Source organism: Mytilus trossulus, unplaced genomic scaffold (genome assembly GCF_036588685.1).
Source record: "Mytilus trossulus isolate FHL-02 unplaced genomic scaffold, PNRI_Mtr1.1.1.hap1 h1tg001035l__unscaffolded, whole genome shotgun sequence".
NCBI classification, from domain to species: Eukaryota; Metazoa; Mollusca; class Bivalvia; order Mytilida; family Mytilidae; genus Mytilus; species Mytilus trossulus.
The window spans coordinates 1,540-17,655 of record NW_026963612.1 but is presented as its reverse complement, the minus strand read 5'-3'; the positions used below and the strand labels follow the sequence as shown (position 1 = coordinate 17,655).

The following is a 16,116-nucleotide window of genomic DNA, read 5'->3' as shown; positions in this document are numbered from 1 at the left end:
CCAGCTTTTTGACAAATTCGGGGTCAATTGATGAATGCCAGCAGCCGCGGTTAGATTCAGTTCGAATATAAATTTAAGCGGATTGGTTAGAGTCAATGTTGTGTTATAAAACTATAAAAAAACTATAGGTGCAGTGTAATGTTAACGGTTTTTTGTGGTTATATTCCTAAAGTTTTAGTGAGCTTCTAACGAATCTATGAAGTGAAACCAGGATTAGATACCCTGTTATCCATAGTTTAAAACAAAAGTTCCTCTTAACTAAACATTTGGTTGTCAAAGAGAAATAAATAGGCGGTGTCTGAGATAGAAAACAGGGGATCCTGGGTGTTAAAGGATAACCCACCTACATTTGAGCCTTGTCTTATTAGTGCGTGTGTATGGTTGTTTACTCTAATATGGTGAGTGTCCGGGTAAAATTTTTGGTTATTACTGAAGCTAACTCTTATTTTACTTGCTGAGTTCGGTAAGGTAAGTTACTTTTAGTTAGGTGCAGCTACTAGAATTGGCTATATGCCCATGTAGCACAACTTCAAAAATAATTCAGATTGACATGCAGCTTATGACAAGGTTAATCTGGGATACAGATGTAACTTAAGCAATAATTCAAAGATTGAGCTACTAAAAGGTAGCTCAACTAAGTAGACAAATAAGATAAGAAAACTTGCCTTTGAAGAAGGACTTGTAAGTAAGGGTTAAAAATAAAATTACCCTGAATACAATCAGATGAGTACTAATCGCCCGTCGCTCGCGGGGAAACCTGTGAAAAGTCGTAACAAGGTAGCAGTAACGGAAGTTGCTGCTAGGCTATAATATGCATATATAGTAAATAATATTATATTTGCCTTCCAAGCAAAAGTTCTAATGAAATTAGTGTATGCTGGCCAAATAGTTTAAGCTAAAACGTTGAGCTGTTAATTCAAAATCGCAGTAATTTGCTTTGGCTTGCTTAAGTAGTTTAGGGAAAACATAAGATTTTCATTCTTAAGTCAGATAGTATTTCTCTTAAGTTGTGCTTAGTAGTTAATGTTAATATAACTGAGAACTGCAAATTCTCCATAGTCTAGTTAGGCCTAAGCTTAGTGCCACGTGGGGGATGATCCAGTTGCTTTGATGAAGCAAAGTTCAAAAGTAGTTTTTTGGCACTTAGAACTTCGAAGCGTTATAAAGAAAAATTGTAGTAAGTAGGGCTTTGATTCCTAAAGAAAAAGTTAATCTTCTTCTTCATAAATAAGTTAAAAGTAGTTAATATATAACTTAGAATTGTCAGTTCTAGATTCCTCTTACTGAGGCTTTTTATAATTTATCTTTTTTAAAGAGACGTGCATAATTGTTTTGTGAAAAGTGCACTTGAATTAAAATAGTATAAATAAATTTTAGTACCTTTTGCATAAGGGTTTTTCAAGACAAGTTTAAGAATTTAATTTTCCCGAATAAAAGAGAGTTATTTTTTTGAGTTAAGAAATCGTGGCAGAGATTTAATTAAACTAAAGAATAGCGGCTAGATACTATTCGCGCTTTTAGATATCTGGTTGGCTTAAAAAGATGTGTAAGCATTTTCCTTAACTATTTAAGGGGTAAAATTTTTTGGGTTAAGCTGAAAAATACTAAAATTGATGTTAAAAAAAAATTGGGTTTCTATAGGCTTTAAACTGGCTATTAGATATTAGTGTATTTTAACTAAAACCAGATGGGGAAAAAAGATTAATTGGGTTATTCATTTACTTTAAAATAAGCCTATGGTTGTAGGACCAGTGACTATGATAAAAACGAGTAAAAATATTATTTATTTGGTATTACTATTTTGTTTTACCTTAAAAAACTAAAGGCTAAATAAAAGTTTTTAAACGAATTCGGCAAACTAAACTTCTCGACTGTTTAACAAAAACATTTCCTTTTGATGTAAGTAAAAGGTAGTCCCTGCCCAGTGCAACTAGAGTAATGTTTGTTGTAAACGGCGGCGTTAACGTGAGCGTCCTAAGGTAGCGCGATAATTTGCCTTTCAATTGAAGGATGGTATGAAAGGGTTAACGAAGAAGGTGCTGTGTCTGAAAATTTAATTTAAACTAACTTTAAGGTGAAGAGGCCTTTATGTAAAAGAAGGACGACAAGACCCTATGAAGCTTTATCTTAATTGGAGTTTTTGGCTCTTATACGATTTTGATGGGAGATCAGTGAAAATAAGTCTTTCACTATTATATAAATCTAACTCGTATTTCCTAACTTTATATGTGTGGCTAGCTACTCTAGGGATAACAGCGCAATTTCTCCCGAAAGATGGTATTGGAGGGGAAGATTGCGACCTCGATGTTGGCTTTAGATATCCTAGAGGCGTAGAAGCTTCTAATGGTGGGTCTGTTCGCCCTTTAAAATCTAACATGAGCTGAGTTCAGAACGGCGTGAGCTAGTTCAGTTTCTATCCTCTTTTAAAAATGAGCTAATTTTGTACGAAAGGACTTTTTCGCTAAAGCAACGCTTTGCCCTGGCTCTGTCATTGCTTAAATAATGCTACGCAATAAACTGATTAGTTTATAAAAAGGGTTGCCTTTTATGAAGCTGAAGGCCAATTAGTGGCGGTAGGGCGTGTCGTTGGTTCTTGTTAAAATTAGTATTGCTATTTTATTAAAAAATAGGGTTAAAACGGGTTGCAAATTAGGTAAAAAATAAAACAGTCTATTAATGCAGCCAAAAAGCAGCAATCACCCACCTAAAGAATAAAACAAGGGTTCTAAAAAGGCGGTGTGTAATGGATTTGTGCTAGTAACAGACAAAAAAAAACCAAACACTGTGGAAACCCTTAAGAATGAGGTTTTATAGTGTACCGCATTTCCTGTTACCGGCCGGTACAGTGACCGCAAGGCCTGTTCTCCTGTCCTTTTACACGGAAACCCTGTTGCTGATGCATGTAAAAAGCCCTTAGTTAAGATAACTTATAAGTCAAAGTAAAACTTAATTTTACTTGACATTGTGTATTTTATTGAAAATCTAGTTGCGAATGCCCATACCTGTCCAAACTTGTTTTAGATTATGCTTTACAACCTGTTGTAGATAAGGTTTTGAACCCTTTACAGTGAGTAAGCATTTTTCAGAGTCATGTGAGACTTAACCTAATTAGTGGTAGAAAAAAACAAACTTAAACCTAAATTCTAAAGCTATTTGCTTCCTGTGGTTAATTGTAAACTGCAGGAGAAATGGATCTAAGGTGTTAATTTTTTTCGTTTGCCCTAATTTTGGTTGCTCATGTGATTTTTTGGGGTTTGAAAACTAGACTATCTGTATCTTAAAATCAAAAAATAAATAGAAATCAAGTCATATGAAAGTTCCCAAAGCGTAATTCATGGGTCACTTAAAGTCTAAGCAAAAAAGTAAATCAAAAATAAAATAAAATCAAAATGACACACTAATGCCTGGGGGGGCTGATCTGGAGGGGAGGAAATAGGAAAGCAGGTTAAATAGAGGTGACAAAAATGTGGTGTGCAGCAACAAAATGAAGCTAAATAAAATTGTGAAACGTAGAAGCGTGAGCTTGTAAACAAGGTTGTGAGCGTCTTAAAAAGTAAGTGTTAACAATAGTATGTAATATTAACACGCCTAAAAGGGGGTTAGGTGGGTTATAAACTTACAAAGACTACAAGTGATGAAGTTTATGTCTGGTCCTGAGGTCCCTTTTAAGTGAGTTAGTTTCGTATAAAAGGTTTTTAAGCAAAGCAATGTTCTGTCACAGATCTGAGTGCTATAGACAATATTGTATAGGGCCTTTTTATGTAAATAAACGTGGCGTTAGGCTGTTAAATGTGCTGGTTATAGGATGGTTACATAGCAATAATTACTATATTTGCCTTCTGGGCAAAAATTTTAATGAAATTAGTGTACGCTGGGTGAATAAATTAAGCTAGAATGTTGAGCTGTTAATTGAAAATCCCAGTAATTTGCTTAGGGTATAAGATTCTTATTCTCAAGCCAGATAGCCTGTCTCTTAAGTTGTGTTTAGTTGCTAATGTTAATATAACTGAGAGCTACAAATTCTTCCTAGCTTAGTTGTACGTGGGGGGATGGCCCAGTTGCTTTGATGAAGCTAAGCTCAAAAGTAGTTTATTGCTCTGAGGTGTTATAAAGAATATATTATAGTACGTAGGACTTTGATTCCTAAAGAAAAAGTTAAAGCTTTTCTTTATAAACAATTTAAGAGGAGTTAATTAGTTTTAGGCTCATCTCACTGAGGTTTTTTAGAATTTATCTTTCTAAAGAAATGCACACGATTGCCTCATAAAAAGCTTACTTGAAGTAAAGTGGGGCAAATAAATTTTAGTACTTCTTGCATAAGGGTAAAGCGAAGAGGCCTGTGTGTAAAAGAAGAGCAACAAGACCCTGCGAAGCTTTATTTTAATTGAAGTTTTTGGGTTTGTTAACCCAAAAGCTTATGCATAGCTTTAAGGTCTCTTTTAAGCGAGCGAGTTTTTAGCTAAAGCAATACTTTGTGACGGATCTGTAATGACATAAATAATATTGTATAATAGGCTGATTAACTTATAAAAAGGGTTCTTTTTATGTAAATGAGTGTGTTGCTTAGTGATAGATTGTTGAATGTGTTGGGCACTAGAGAGGCTGTATGAGAGTGGCTTAGGCAGGGGTTTGCTGCAAAAAAAGGCTTACTGTTAAGGGGTGTGTGAGATGGTTTTTTTTCATATAAAAACTGAGTGTTTAGAATAGACGTTGGAGGAGGGGACTTATGTCAGGGCGGAGGGGGTGACACTGTTAGGGTGCTCCCATTACCTGAAACTATTTCAGCTGTTGGAGATGCTGTTGTGAATGGTGTCGCTGAAGTTGTTCCTGATAATCAGGAGGAAGGGGGCCCCCATGCTGAGGGTGGCTATGTTCCTTTAGAAGAACAAATAGCTGTTGTGGAGCCTGAAGTCCCAGCTAATGTCTGTCAGCCAGTCGAGCAGAGAAATGTGGTTGTAAGTGAAGAAGACAGTGTTCCTGATGTTAGTAAAGACGGGGTCAGTAGTTATTAATGCTCATAGTTAAAGTTTATTGGTGTATTAATAGTTATAATTTATTAAAATAATCCATAAGATAAGCAAAATTACAGTTAATTCGTTTATTGTTAGGCTGTTATGGTCTATTTAAAAACTGGTCAATACGGGTCTCCTTACACCTAATTAACTTGGTTTTAGTGTATGCTTGAAAGGCTACAAAGCCTTTGCGGGGAGTAAGCATTCTTCAGGACCACATGAGATTCAACCTAATTATTGGCAGAGAAAGTGGTGAATTTGACCCTTAAATTCTAAGTTACTTGGGCTCTATAGCTAATTGTAAGCTGTAGGATAATGGGGATTTGAGACGTTTATTTCCTCATTTACCCCAGCTCTGGTTGCTCATGTGGTTTTCGGTTCGAAAACGAGGCGTGTATCTTAAAAATAAAAAAATTTTTGAAGCGTAAGTTGTTGGTCGCTTTAAGTCTAATTAAAAATAAAGTAAAAATGGAGCAAAAACAAAGTTGGACACTTAACACTTTGGGTGTCTTCAGAGGTGTAAAAAGGGGGGTCCAAGCTTATGTGTACTCATAAAAAAATGCGGTGTGCGGGGGGTTTGTGCCTGTATATATAACAAAAATTCATGAGGTGGCCGAGGAAGAGGTGGTGAGCTGTAAACTCATAAACAAGGTGTAGGCCTTTCTTATGAGATGGTTGGTAACAATACTGTGAATAATATTAACACGCCTAAGAGGGTTGGTCCGTGACGAAGTACTAATAAGTTGGTGAAGATTATGAATGACAGGTTCTATGATTTGCCTTGTCCTGTAAACTTAAACGCTTGGTGAAGGTTTGGCTCTATACTAGGCTTGTGCCTAATTATCCAACTTCTAAGGGGTCTTTTATTGTCAACTCATTATACTGCTCATGAAGACATGGCATTCGATTCTGTAGTACATATTATGCGTAATGTGGAAAAAGGATGAATGTTGCGTAATATTCATGCAAATGGGTCCTCTATGTTTTTTATCTGTATTTATGCGCACATTGCTCGTGGGCTGTATTATGGGTCTTATTTAGATAAGACAGTGTGGTATTTTGGGGTGCATTTGTTTTTGTTAACTATGGCGGAGGCTTTCCTCGGTTACACTTTGCCTTGGGGGCAAATGTCATATTGGGGGGCTACTGTTATTACTAATATACTTAGAGTGATCCCCGTAGTAGGAGAGAGTATGCTCCGCTATGTATGAGGGGGTTGGACCGTGTGTAATGCAACTCTAAAGCGGTTTTATACTTTACACTTTCTCTTACCGTTTGTGATAGTGGCGGTTGTTTTTTTACACCTGTTTTTTTTACATGAGAAAGGGAGTAATAACCCTTTGGGTATTGAAAGAGGTACTATGTGTGTGCCCTTCCACCCCTTCTATACTATTAAAGATCTTTTTGGTTATGTTTGCTTTAGGTTCTTTTTTATATATTTAGTGTGTGTGGATCCTGAGCTGTTAGGGAATCATTTAAACTATTGGCCTGCTAATCCTATAAAAACGCCAATCCATGTTCAGCCTGAGTGGTATTTTATGTTTGCTTATGCAATCCTTCGTTCAATTCCTCATAAAGCGGGGGGGGTATATGTTATGTTTTTGTCGATTGTAGTATTATACCTAATTTCCTAGTCTTCACAGAGGTAAGTATCGAAGTTTATGTTTTTACCCGTTTAATCAAGTAGTGTTTTGAGTGTTGGTTGGTAGGTTTATTAGGTTAACATGGATTGGTGCTCGCCCAGTGCGGGAGCCTTATATCATTTTGGGGCAGTGTCTTTCAGTCATTTATTTCTCTAGGTTGTTATTAAACCCTCTTTCTTTGTGGGTGTGGGACAAGCTGCTTGAATACCCTAAATTCTGTAGGAGTCGTCCTGTAGACCTGAAATGGTTTAAGTTTTTAGCTTATTTCAAGTTATTAAAATTAGTAAATCGCGAAAGTAGCGCACGTGAGTGGGCTAATAAGTGTAGAAAAATATAAATATGTCTTTTTACGGGAGTCGATATTTTGGTGATATTGTCCATGGGGAACTAGGGAAAGACCTGTTCCGGTACCATGGTTTTGTGATGATAGTAGCAGTGGCTGTGTTGGTCTTTGTTATATATATAGGATGCGTAATCCTTCTTACTAAATTTTCTTATCGCCATTTCTTGAACCGTCAACGATTAGAATTTTGATGGACTATTGTGCCAATGTTGATGTTAGTAGGGTTGTGGTTTCCTTCTATAATTAACCTATATTATATAGAAGAAGTAAAACGGCCCCGGTGAAATTTTAAGGCGATTGGGAAACAATGGTACTGATCTTACGAATTTTGTCGCAATTTAGACACTCCAAGCTCTAGAGAAAGCGCTGAAAGAATTTCGTGTTATACAATTGATTCTTACATAGAAGACCAGCAGGAGACATTTAGAAAAGGAGGGTATCGTTTGTTGGATGTTGATAACCGGATGGTGGCTCCAGCAGATGTGCAAATAACTGCTTTTGTAAGAAGGTCTGATGTGCTCCATTCGTTTGCACTCCCTAAGTTACTAATTAAAGTAGATGCCATCCCAGGTCGAATTAATCGGCTTCCTATAAAAGCTTCCCAGTGTAGAATTATTTACGGGCAGTGTTCTGAAATTTGCGGGGTTAACCATAGATTTATACCGATTGTGATTGAGTTTATTCCTGAGAAATATTTTGTCATATGGTTGGAAGCTCTTAACTAAAATAAAAAATAAGCTAAAGCTTTTAAGAAGCGTTAAACTTTTAATTTAATGAACTTGTACAATGGGCAAGTAGCTTTTAGTGATAAGGTGGTCTAATATTAGGATATAGGGCTCATGCCCCTAAGGCGCCGTGAGTAGTGGCTCTTATCTTTGTGAGAGCTGGCAGAGCTAATGCGTTTGATTTAGGATCAATTCATAAGTATATATACTTGCTTTCATGGCACAAGCTGGCAGACCTAATGCATACGATTTAAGCTCGTCTTATAAGATATACTCTTGTTTGTGTGTGAATTACAAAGCTAAGCCCAGTCTCATTATGGTTAGTGTCGAGTGTCTATTTAAGACTCTAAGGAGAGTAGCTGTTTTCTTTGGAGCCTCTATCCTATTAAGCCTTTGTCAAGTGTCAGCGGACTCTTTTACTCCCTTGGGGTCGACTAAGGCTGCACTGGTGGACTGAGTAGGCGTGGTTGTTGGTGTTATCCCTTTTGTAGGGGTGCTTCTCGCTGTGGGCTTCTATACTTTGTTGGAACGTAAAATTTTGGCTATCATTATAATCCGAAAGGGTCCATCCAAGGTGAGTTATATAGGGATCTTGCAGCCTTTTAGTGACGCAGGTAAGTTGTTATGTAAAGAGTTTATTGTGCCTACACGTGCTAACGTAGGGCCCTTCATTTTGGCTCCTGCACTAATATTAACTATCAGTTTACTTGGATGGCTTTTATACCCGTATAAGTCGGCTGAAGTGTTTTATGGGTGATTCTGTTTATAGTTATTACTAGAGTCAGGGTTTACGGGTAATAATATCCGGATGGGCTTCTAACTCTAAATACTCTTTGCTAGGTGCAGTTCGTGCGATGGCGCAAAGAATTTCTTATGAGATCCCTATAGGATTTATCTTCTTTTGTGTGGTGCTGTGCTCGGTGTGTTTATGTTTCAAGAAATTAGGGTGTTCCAACAAAGGTCCTTTTTTTTCTTTTTTCCTTTGTGCGTAGTTATAGTTGTCTGAATGCTGTGTATGCTAGCTGAAACTAATCGGGCGCCATTTGATTTTGTGGAAGGAGAGTCGGAATTAGTGTCAGGATACAACGTGGAGTACAGCGGAGGGGGGTTTGCAGTTATATTTATTGCGGAGTACTCTAGTATTCTTCTCAGAAGGGTTATAAGGGCGGCGATATTTTTCGGGGGAAATGAAGCGTTGATCGGGGTCTTTATGATGGCTTTTGCGGTCTTCTTTGTGGTTATTCGTGCTTCTTACCTCGTTTACGTTATGATAAGTTAATGAGTTTGTGTTGGACTGTTCTTCTATGTGTCATACTTATGGCTAGTGTGTGTGTAGTAGTTCTAGTTAGGGTGTATGTAAGATAATATAAACTAGTATAATTCATTTACACTGAATGTGTCAGATAAAGTCTGTCTTACTTATGGTTAAAAGGTTGGCAATTAGACTTATTGCATTGATTATTATAAAAAACCTAAATATGAGTGTCATTGGGTTAAGCGTTCTAACTATTCTAAGTATGGGCGCCACAAGAGTCGCGATAGGGGGGGTAGAGTTGAACGGGTTGTACACCACAGACTTTGTAATAGGGTTAATGGTTACACTAACTCTATTTGTAGCAATTCTTTCCTACCTAAGGAGGGTTAAGATCCACCGGAAAGCAAGATTTAATTTAATAATTATCAGAATCAGCCTAATTTTAGTGATAAGATTCAGGGTGAGGAGGTTCTTTCTTTTTTTTTTTTTTTTTGAAAGTGTGCTAGCCCCTCTGTTGTTATTAATTGTAGGCTGAGGCTATCAGCCAGAGCGTTTACAGGCAGGGGGGTATATAGTAATCTATACGGTGTTCGGATCTCTTTTTTTCTTATGGGGGGTAAGAGAACTCTATATTAGAGGGTTGAGGAGGAGGATAAGTTCTGTGGTAAGGCTAGTAAAAAAAAGGGGAATGAGATTGTGATGGCTATACATTCTAGGGTTTCTTATCAAGCTACCAATATATCCATTTCACCTGTGGACTACTAAGGCTCACGTAGAGGCCCCAGTAGCCGGTTCGATGCTATTGGCCGGGGTGGTACTAAAATTAGGAGGGTACGGGCTGCTTCGATTTATAATAGTTATACAAATAAGGCTTAGAAGCGTTTTTTTTTGTGCTGCTACTAGTGGTGAACTTGGCAGGAGGTGTCTACGCAGGATTAGCGTGTGTACGGCAAGTGGACCTAAAATGTTTGGTAGCATATTCCTCTGTAGCGCATATGAGGCTTGTGCTATTAGGAGTGCTTAGCAACACGGTATTAGGGGTAGTGGGGGCCATTATTATTATGATCGGGCATGGGTTGTGTTCATCAGGTTTGTTCAGGTATGTGAATGCTATCTATAAGATGAGGCACTCGCGTCTGCTAGTAATAAATAAAGGGGGCTTGTTAGTCTGCCCAAGTCTAGTCTTAATGTGTTTCCTGTTAAGATCAAGCAACATAGCAGCCCCTCCTAGTCTAAACTTATTTGGGGAAATCCTCGTTTTCGGCGTGGGAGGGTGAATAAGTGGAGTGTTCCTGCTTATCCTGGGTCTGATAAGCTTTATTAGGGCATGTTTTAGACTATACCTATATGGAAGTTGTTGTCACGGGAAGGGGGTGTCACACAGGGAGTCCTTAAACTTGAGAAGAGTTTGTGATGTTTTTGTTCTGGCGGCTCATTGGATACCGCTGAACTTTATGTTTATGTTTATACCCTAAACAATGAATCGTAATCCTTATTCTCGTTACTATGTACCAGGTCCAAGTCCGTGGCCCTTTTTTGTGGCTATCTCGGCAAACGGAATAGCGGTAGGGTTAATTTTGTGACTGCATCGAACTCCCAGATTTCTATTAATAGGAATGAGGTTGGGGTGTATACTATTGAGAACTTTTAGATGATGGCGAGACTTAATTCGTGAGGGAGATATTGGGTTCATACTCGCTTCGTAATCAAGAGATTTCGTGATGGAGTTGCCCTTTTTATTCTGTCTGAAGTAATGTTCTTCTTTTCTTTTTTTTGGACTTTCTTCCATAATGCCTTAAGACCCTCGTGTGAACTAGGGATGCGATGACCCCCTCCAGGGATCCGCACGCCAAACCCGTCGTCGACAAGGCTGTTCGAGACAGGTCTTTTAATTAGGAGGGGGTTATTCGTAACTCAAGCCCATAAGAGAATGCGTTTGAAGGATTATGATGTTGGGCCATTTATTGGCCTAGTGGTAACAATTTTATGTGGGACTGTGTTCTTCCTAGTGCAACTTCGAGAATACTACTGAAACTCATACACTATTGCAGATAGGGTGTATGGAAGAGTGTTTTATTTACTAACTGGGTTTCATGGAATGCACGTAGTTGTGGGGACTCTTTGACTAATGGTGAGGTTAGTCCGACTATGGCGTGGGGAGTTTTCCAGTCAACGGCACTTTGGTTTTGAGGCTTGCATTTGGTACTGACACTTCGTAGATGTGGTATGGGTAGCATTATGATGTTTAGTATATGTGTGGTTTGGAGGATGGTTATACATGTGGTGGTTCAAAATATGAGACGGGGACGTCTATACGTTTAAGTACCCAGACGCAAAGCCTTCGTGGTATGCGTACATTCAAGAAGAGCATGCTCCGTCCTGATATAAGATTCCTGACCATTTAAAAGGTTAAAAATAGGAGTCATACAGACTAGTTAAACAGTTTTGATTTGAAATCAAGTACAAAGCGATTCCAAGCGCTTACTAGTCTGAGTAAAGTAGTCTAATTAAGGACAGAAGACCTATGATTTTCAAGTGTTATAAGTAACCTTTACTTGAAATGGTAAGCTTTGTGGTAAGACCTATAAAATTAGTGAGATTAGGGGTAATATTGATCGGGACAATTCTTAGGGTTAGAAGAGAAGAGATAGTAGGGGTGTGACTCGGTTTAGAGCTAAATCTGTATGGATTTCTTGTAATTATAAACCCTGATGGTCACTATAGTCCTGAGCCCTGTGTAAAATATTTTGTGGTACAAAGAACGGGTCAATTCTGATACTAGTGGGTTTTGTAACCTTGATAGAGCAGCACGTAGTGAGAGGGCTGGTGATAAGGGGGGCGGGTACAGTGTTAAAATCTGGCGTTTTCCCGCTACATTCGTGGGTCCCTTCAATTATTAAGAACAGCAGATGGTTAGCAAGAGGGTTAATATTAACTTGGCAAAAAGTCGCCCCCCTTGTCTTTTTATCAATAATTATACCCTCTAAGGGGTTGTGAGTAGTAATTGTATTGATAGCTGGAATTGGGGCAGTAGGGGGCCTTAACCAGAATTCAGTACGAGTAATAAGCGCGTACTCGTCGTTTGTGCATACATCATGAATGCTGTTAGGGCTCACATGGTCAAGAGTAGTCTTTGTAGGGTATTTTGCAGTTTACTCGCTGTCGGTAGGGCTGTTTTTTTATGGGTGCTCAATAATAAACAAAACAAGAATGGGCGGTCAGATTAGTAGAGCCGCGAGGGGTATAGGGTTACTGATACTGATGGGGATGCCTCCTTTCCTTGGCTTTCTAGCGAAAGTATTGGTGTTTCTAATGAGAGGAAGGGCTGTAATCGTGGCTTGTATTATAGGTTCAGTAATCAGGCTAAAATTCTACATTGACTTTTTTTATAGGATAGTAATAAAAAGGTTAGTAGACAAAAACAAAGCAGAATTCAAGATTATGTGGAGGATAGTGATCGGGGCTAACCTAGCAGGGGGGGCATTGATCTTGGTGAGATTTATTTAGAAACTGCTTTTAGGCCAGGGGCGTTTTGATTTCGGCTCAAAAAGAGTGGGTAAAACCACAAAAGTATGATAAAAAGGTAATTTAAAATAAAATATTTTGTTTCAAACATAACTATAGGTAGTTGTTACCTCCTTTTTGTAGAATGGTACTTTAAAAAAAAGGAATGGTTTGCATCTAATTATTAAGCCTAGGTTTTCATTCTTAAGTGAGAAGTTAATTAACATAATAGGGCTGCTAACTTTGTTATAAATGGCTTGTACCATTTTTCCTTATAAAAAAGTAGTTTAATTTAAGAACGATAGGTTGTGGGGCTATTAGTGGTGTCAACCCTTTTTTAGCTAGATATAGTTTAAAATAAAATATTGGCTTTGGGAGCTAAAGACACTTCCATAAGTTTTCTAGAAGAATGGTTATGGGGTTAAGAGTTGCGTTTGTCTGCATTGTGTCTTTTTTGTTTACGGGGTTATTTATGCTACTAAGGGAAAAGCGGGGTCTAGACCGAGAAAAGTGCAGTCCATATGAGTGTGGATTTGAGCCTATTGGAAGAGCTCGGAGGCCCTTTTCTATCCGATTCTTTCTAGTAGCAGTTTTGTTCGTCGTGTTTGATGTAGAGGTAGTGCTGTTAATACCTTTTGCCTACATGTTCTTTTACGGTAAGAGAGTGTTAGGGATTTTGTCCTCAAGGGGTTTCCTTCTTATCTTGTTTGGGGGTCTCTACCACGAATATCGTGAGGGGTCTTTGGAATGAGTAGGTTAATACTAGAAGTGGCATTTATGCGAAACGAATTTTGATGAGAGGTGATTGTAGAGGCTTACTTTTGCTGTTGGAAGTGTATTGTGTGTACCTGTGGTTTTCACGTCGAGAGTGCTTCTTAAGGAAGTATGGGACCAATGAAAGTTCTCAAGATCTAATAGAAGGTTTGAAAAGGCATATCTTACTATAGCGTATAGGGAAAAAAATATTAAGAGGCTAAAATCTAGTGCGGCTCTAAGGGCTAATAAGGCTAGATGATTGGCTTCTAAGTAAGGATAAATAAAATGATAAAAATACTAAAAAAGGAAGAAGTAGGGGGTTATGGAGAAGTGGAGTCCTGGTGACGTCGATGGCTGTGATCAACAAATCACAAAGATATTGGAACCCTTTATCTGTATAGCGGAGTCTGAGGAGGGTTGTTTGGAGCAAGGTTGAGGTTAATGATCCGAATGCAACTGGGGCATCCTGGAGCAGTGTTCTTAAAAAGAGATTGATTCTATAATGTGGTGGTTACAACGCATGCCTTAATAATAATTTTTTTTGCTGTGATACCTATCTTAATTGGAGCTTTCGGTAATTGGTTGATTCCTCTGCTAGTAGGAGGTAAAGATATAATTTACCCGCGAATAAACAACTTAAGTTATTGACTATCTCCTAATGCACTATATTTACTAATACTGTCCTTTAGAACGGATAAAGGAGTTGGTGCTGGATGAACTATTTACCCCCCTTTATCTGTGTACCCCTATCATAGGGGCCCTAGGATGGATGTTCTTATTGTGTCACTACATCTAGCTGGGCTCAGCTCTCTAGTGGGGGCTATTAACTTTGCTAGGACCAATAAAAATATGCCAGTGTTAGAAATGAAAGGAGAACGAGCGGAGCTTTATGTTTTAAGGATTAGAGTTACTGCAGTTCTTTTAATTATTTCAATTCCGGTTCTAGGAGGGGGCATCACAATAATCTTGTTTGACCGAAACTTTAACACAACTTTTTTCGATCCCGCAGGAGGGGGGGACCCCGTTTTGTTCCAACATTTGTTTTGATTTTTTGGGCATCCGGAAGTGTATATTCTTATTCTACCTGCCTTTGGTGTGATATCAAAAGTAATTATGCATTGCTCTGGAAAAGAAGCGGTTTTTGGTCTAATTGGGATAGTATACGCAATAATCGGAATTGGAGGGTTAGGGTGTATGGTGTGGGCTCACCACATGTTTACCGTAGGTCTTAATGTTGATACTCGAGGCTATTTTTCTACCGCAACTATAGTAATCGCTGTTCCAACAGGGGTGAAAGTATTCAGATGACTGGCAACTATAGCAGGAAGAAAATTCAAAATAAAGCCTGCCGCCTACTGAAGTACTGGGTTTCTGTTTTTATTCACCGTGGGAGGCTAACAGGGGTCTTACTGTCTAGGGCTTCTATGGATGTGTCTCTACACGACACATATTATGTGGTGGCTCATTTCCATTATGTGCTAAGAATAGGGGCGGTGTTTGGGGTGTTCTGTGGTCTTAACCATTGGTTGCCAAATTTTGTTGGAGTATGCTTTAATAAGAAATGGAGGAAAGCCCATTTTATAGCAATATTTTTTGGGGTAAATACTACCTTCTTTCCTCAGCATTTCTTAGGCCTAAGAGGAATGCCTCGACGGTATATAGACTACGCTGATATTTATGCTCACTGACATTGGGTGTCTTCTTATGGGTCCGCTGTGTCTTTTGGGTCTCTAATATATTTTAAGTTCCTTCTATGAGAGGCTCTAGTAAGCCAGCGAGGGGTTGTATTTAGTGGGGGTTTATGTGGTGAAATAGACTGAGCAGGTACCCGAGACCTTTATCCAGGAAGGAAGCATGTTTATAGCCAATTGCCATTTGTGTGAACTAACCCTTATAACACGTGTATCACTTATATTTATAAGAAATCGCGTAATCAATAATTTAAAGTCATGTTAATAGATGTTTTTTCTAGATTTGATGCTCACAGCTATAACTTAATTTGGTTGTCTATGCCGTTATGGTTGCTGTCTTCTATAGTGCCAATAACCGTGCTATTTAGAGACGTGTACACTAAGGGTAGAAGTACGAGCTCTTTTCGGAGTTTGGTGCTATCCTTTACTTATTCGATGATTCGATTGAACGGAAAGGGACTAAAGCTATCTGGGTTTCCTCTAGTAATAAGGGGTCTGTTCATGATAATTCTGATACTAAATCTGTCTGGAAACTTTCCATTCTTTTTTCCCTGTAAGAGGGCAGTTTGTGTTCGGGTTCTCCTTTGCTTTGTCTATTTGAACTTGTTTAGTTTTATCTAGTCTTTTATGCAGATTTGAGCAGGGGTTGATGAGTCTCGTTCCAACAGGTTGCCCGTTAATCCTTGTGCCTTTTATAGTAGTGGTTGAGCTAATTAGTGGCATACTTCGCCCTTTAACATTAGTTTTACGTCTGACACTAAATCTGGGAGCTGGTAAAGTAATTCTAACTATATGCAGGAGAGAGTTAGTAGTTAGCTGGTTAAATAGCAGAAGGCTGCTTACAGGAGTTGGGGGTATTAAAGGGTTAATAATGGGCGGAGGTGTTTTTGGAGCCGCTGAAGTTGCAATCGCGTGTATTCAGTGTTATATTTTTTGTGTCTTATTGTGTCTCTATACGGAGGATCATAGAAGGTAGGTAGTTTTAAAAGCTTTGCTGAAGCGACGGCCTTGTAAGTCGTAGAAAACTATGTGTTTTAAAGCTATGATTTGAATAAAATTCCTAGGAGTTTTCTTAATAAGTATAGGCTGTTTTGTAATCTTCCGTATAAACAAACACCTTTTGTGTTTATTTGTAGGGCTTGAAATAATAAGACTAGGCTTATTGTTTGTAACCCATGTGTTTCTAA

General features: G+C 38.3%; 1 protein-coding gene and 4 pseudogenes across 1 annotated transcript; all 5 read left to right on the top strand.

Moving 5' to 3' along the window:
- The first annotated feature begins 6,181 nt into the window (after positions 1 to 6,181).
- On the top strand, positions 6,182 to 6,993 carry LOC134703436 (cytochrome b-like; annotated as a pseudogene).
- Positions 6,994 to 10,456: 3,463 nt separating this feature from the next.
- LOC134703438 (cytochrome c oxidase subunit 3-like) lies at positions 10,457 to 11,391 on the top strand (annotated as a pseudogene).
- A 584-nt stretch (positions 11,392 to 11,975) lies between these two features.
- LOC134703440 (NADH-ubiquinone oxidoreductase chain 2-like) lies at positions 11,976 to 12,485 on the top strand (annotated as a pseudogene).
- A 777-nt stretch (positions 12,486 to 13,262) lies between these two features.
- Positions 13,263 to 14,541, top strand: LOC134703435 (cytochrome c oxidase subunit 1-like; annotated as a pseudogene).
- Positions 14,542 to 15,187: 646 nt separating this feature from the next.
- On the top strand, positions 15,188 to 15,901 carry LOC134703434 (ATP synthase subunit a-like; the record flags this gene model as incomplete). Its single annotated transcript, XM_063563488.1, is given in 2 exon segments — positions 15,188 to 15,472; positions 15,474 to 15,901. Coding segments are annotated over 2 exon segments (713 nt in total), but the record flags the coding sequence as incomplete, so codon positions are not given.
- Positions 15,902 to 16,116: the final 215 nt, after the last annotated feature.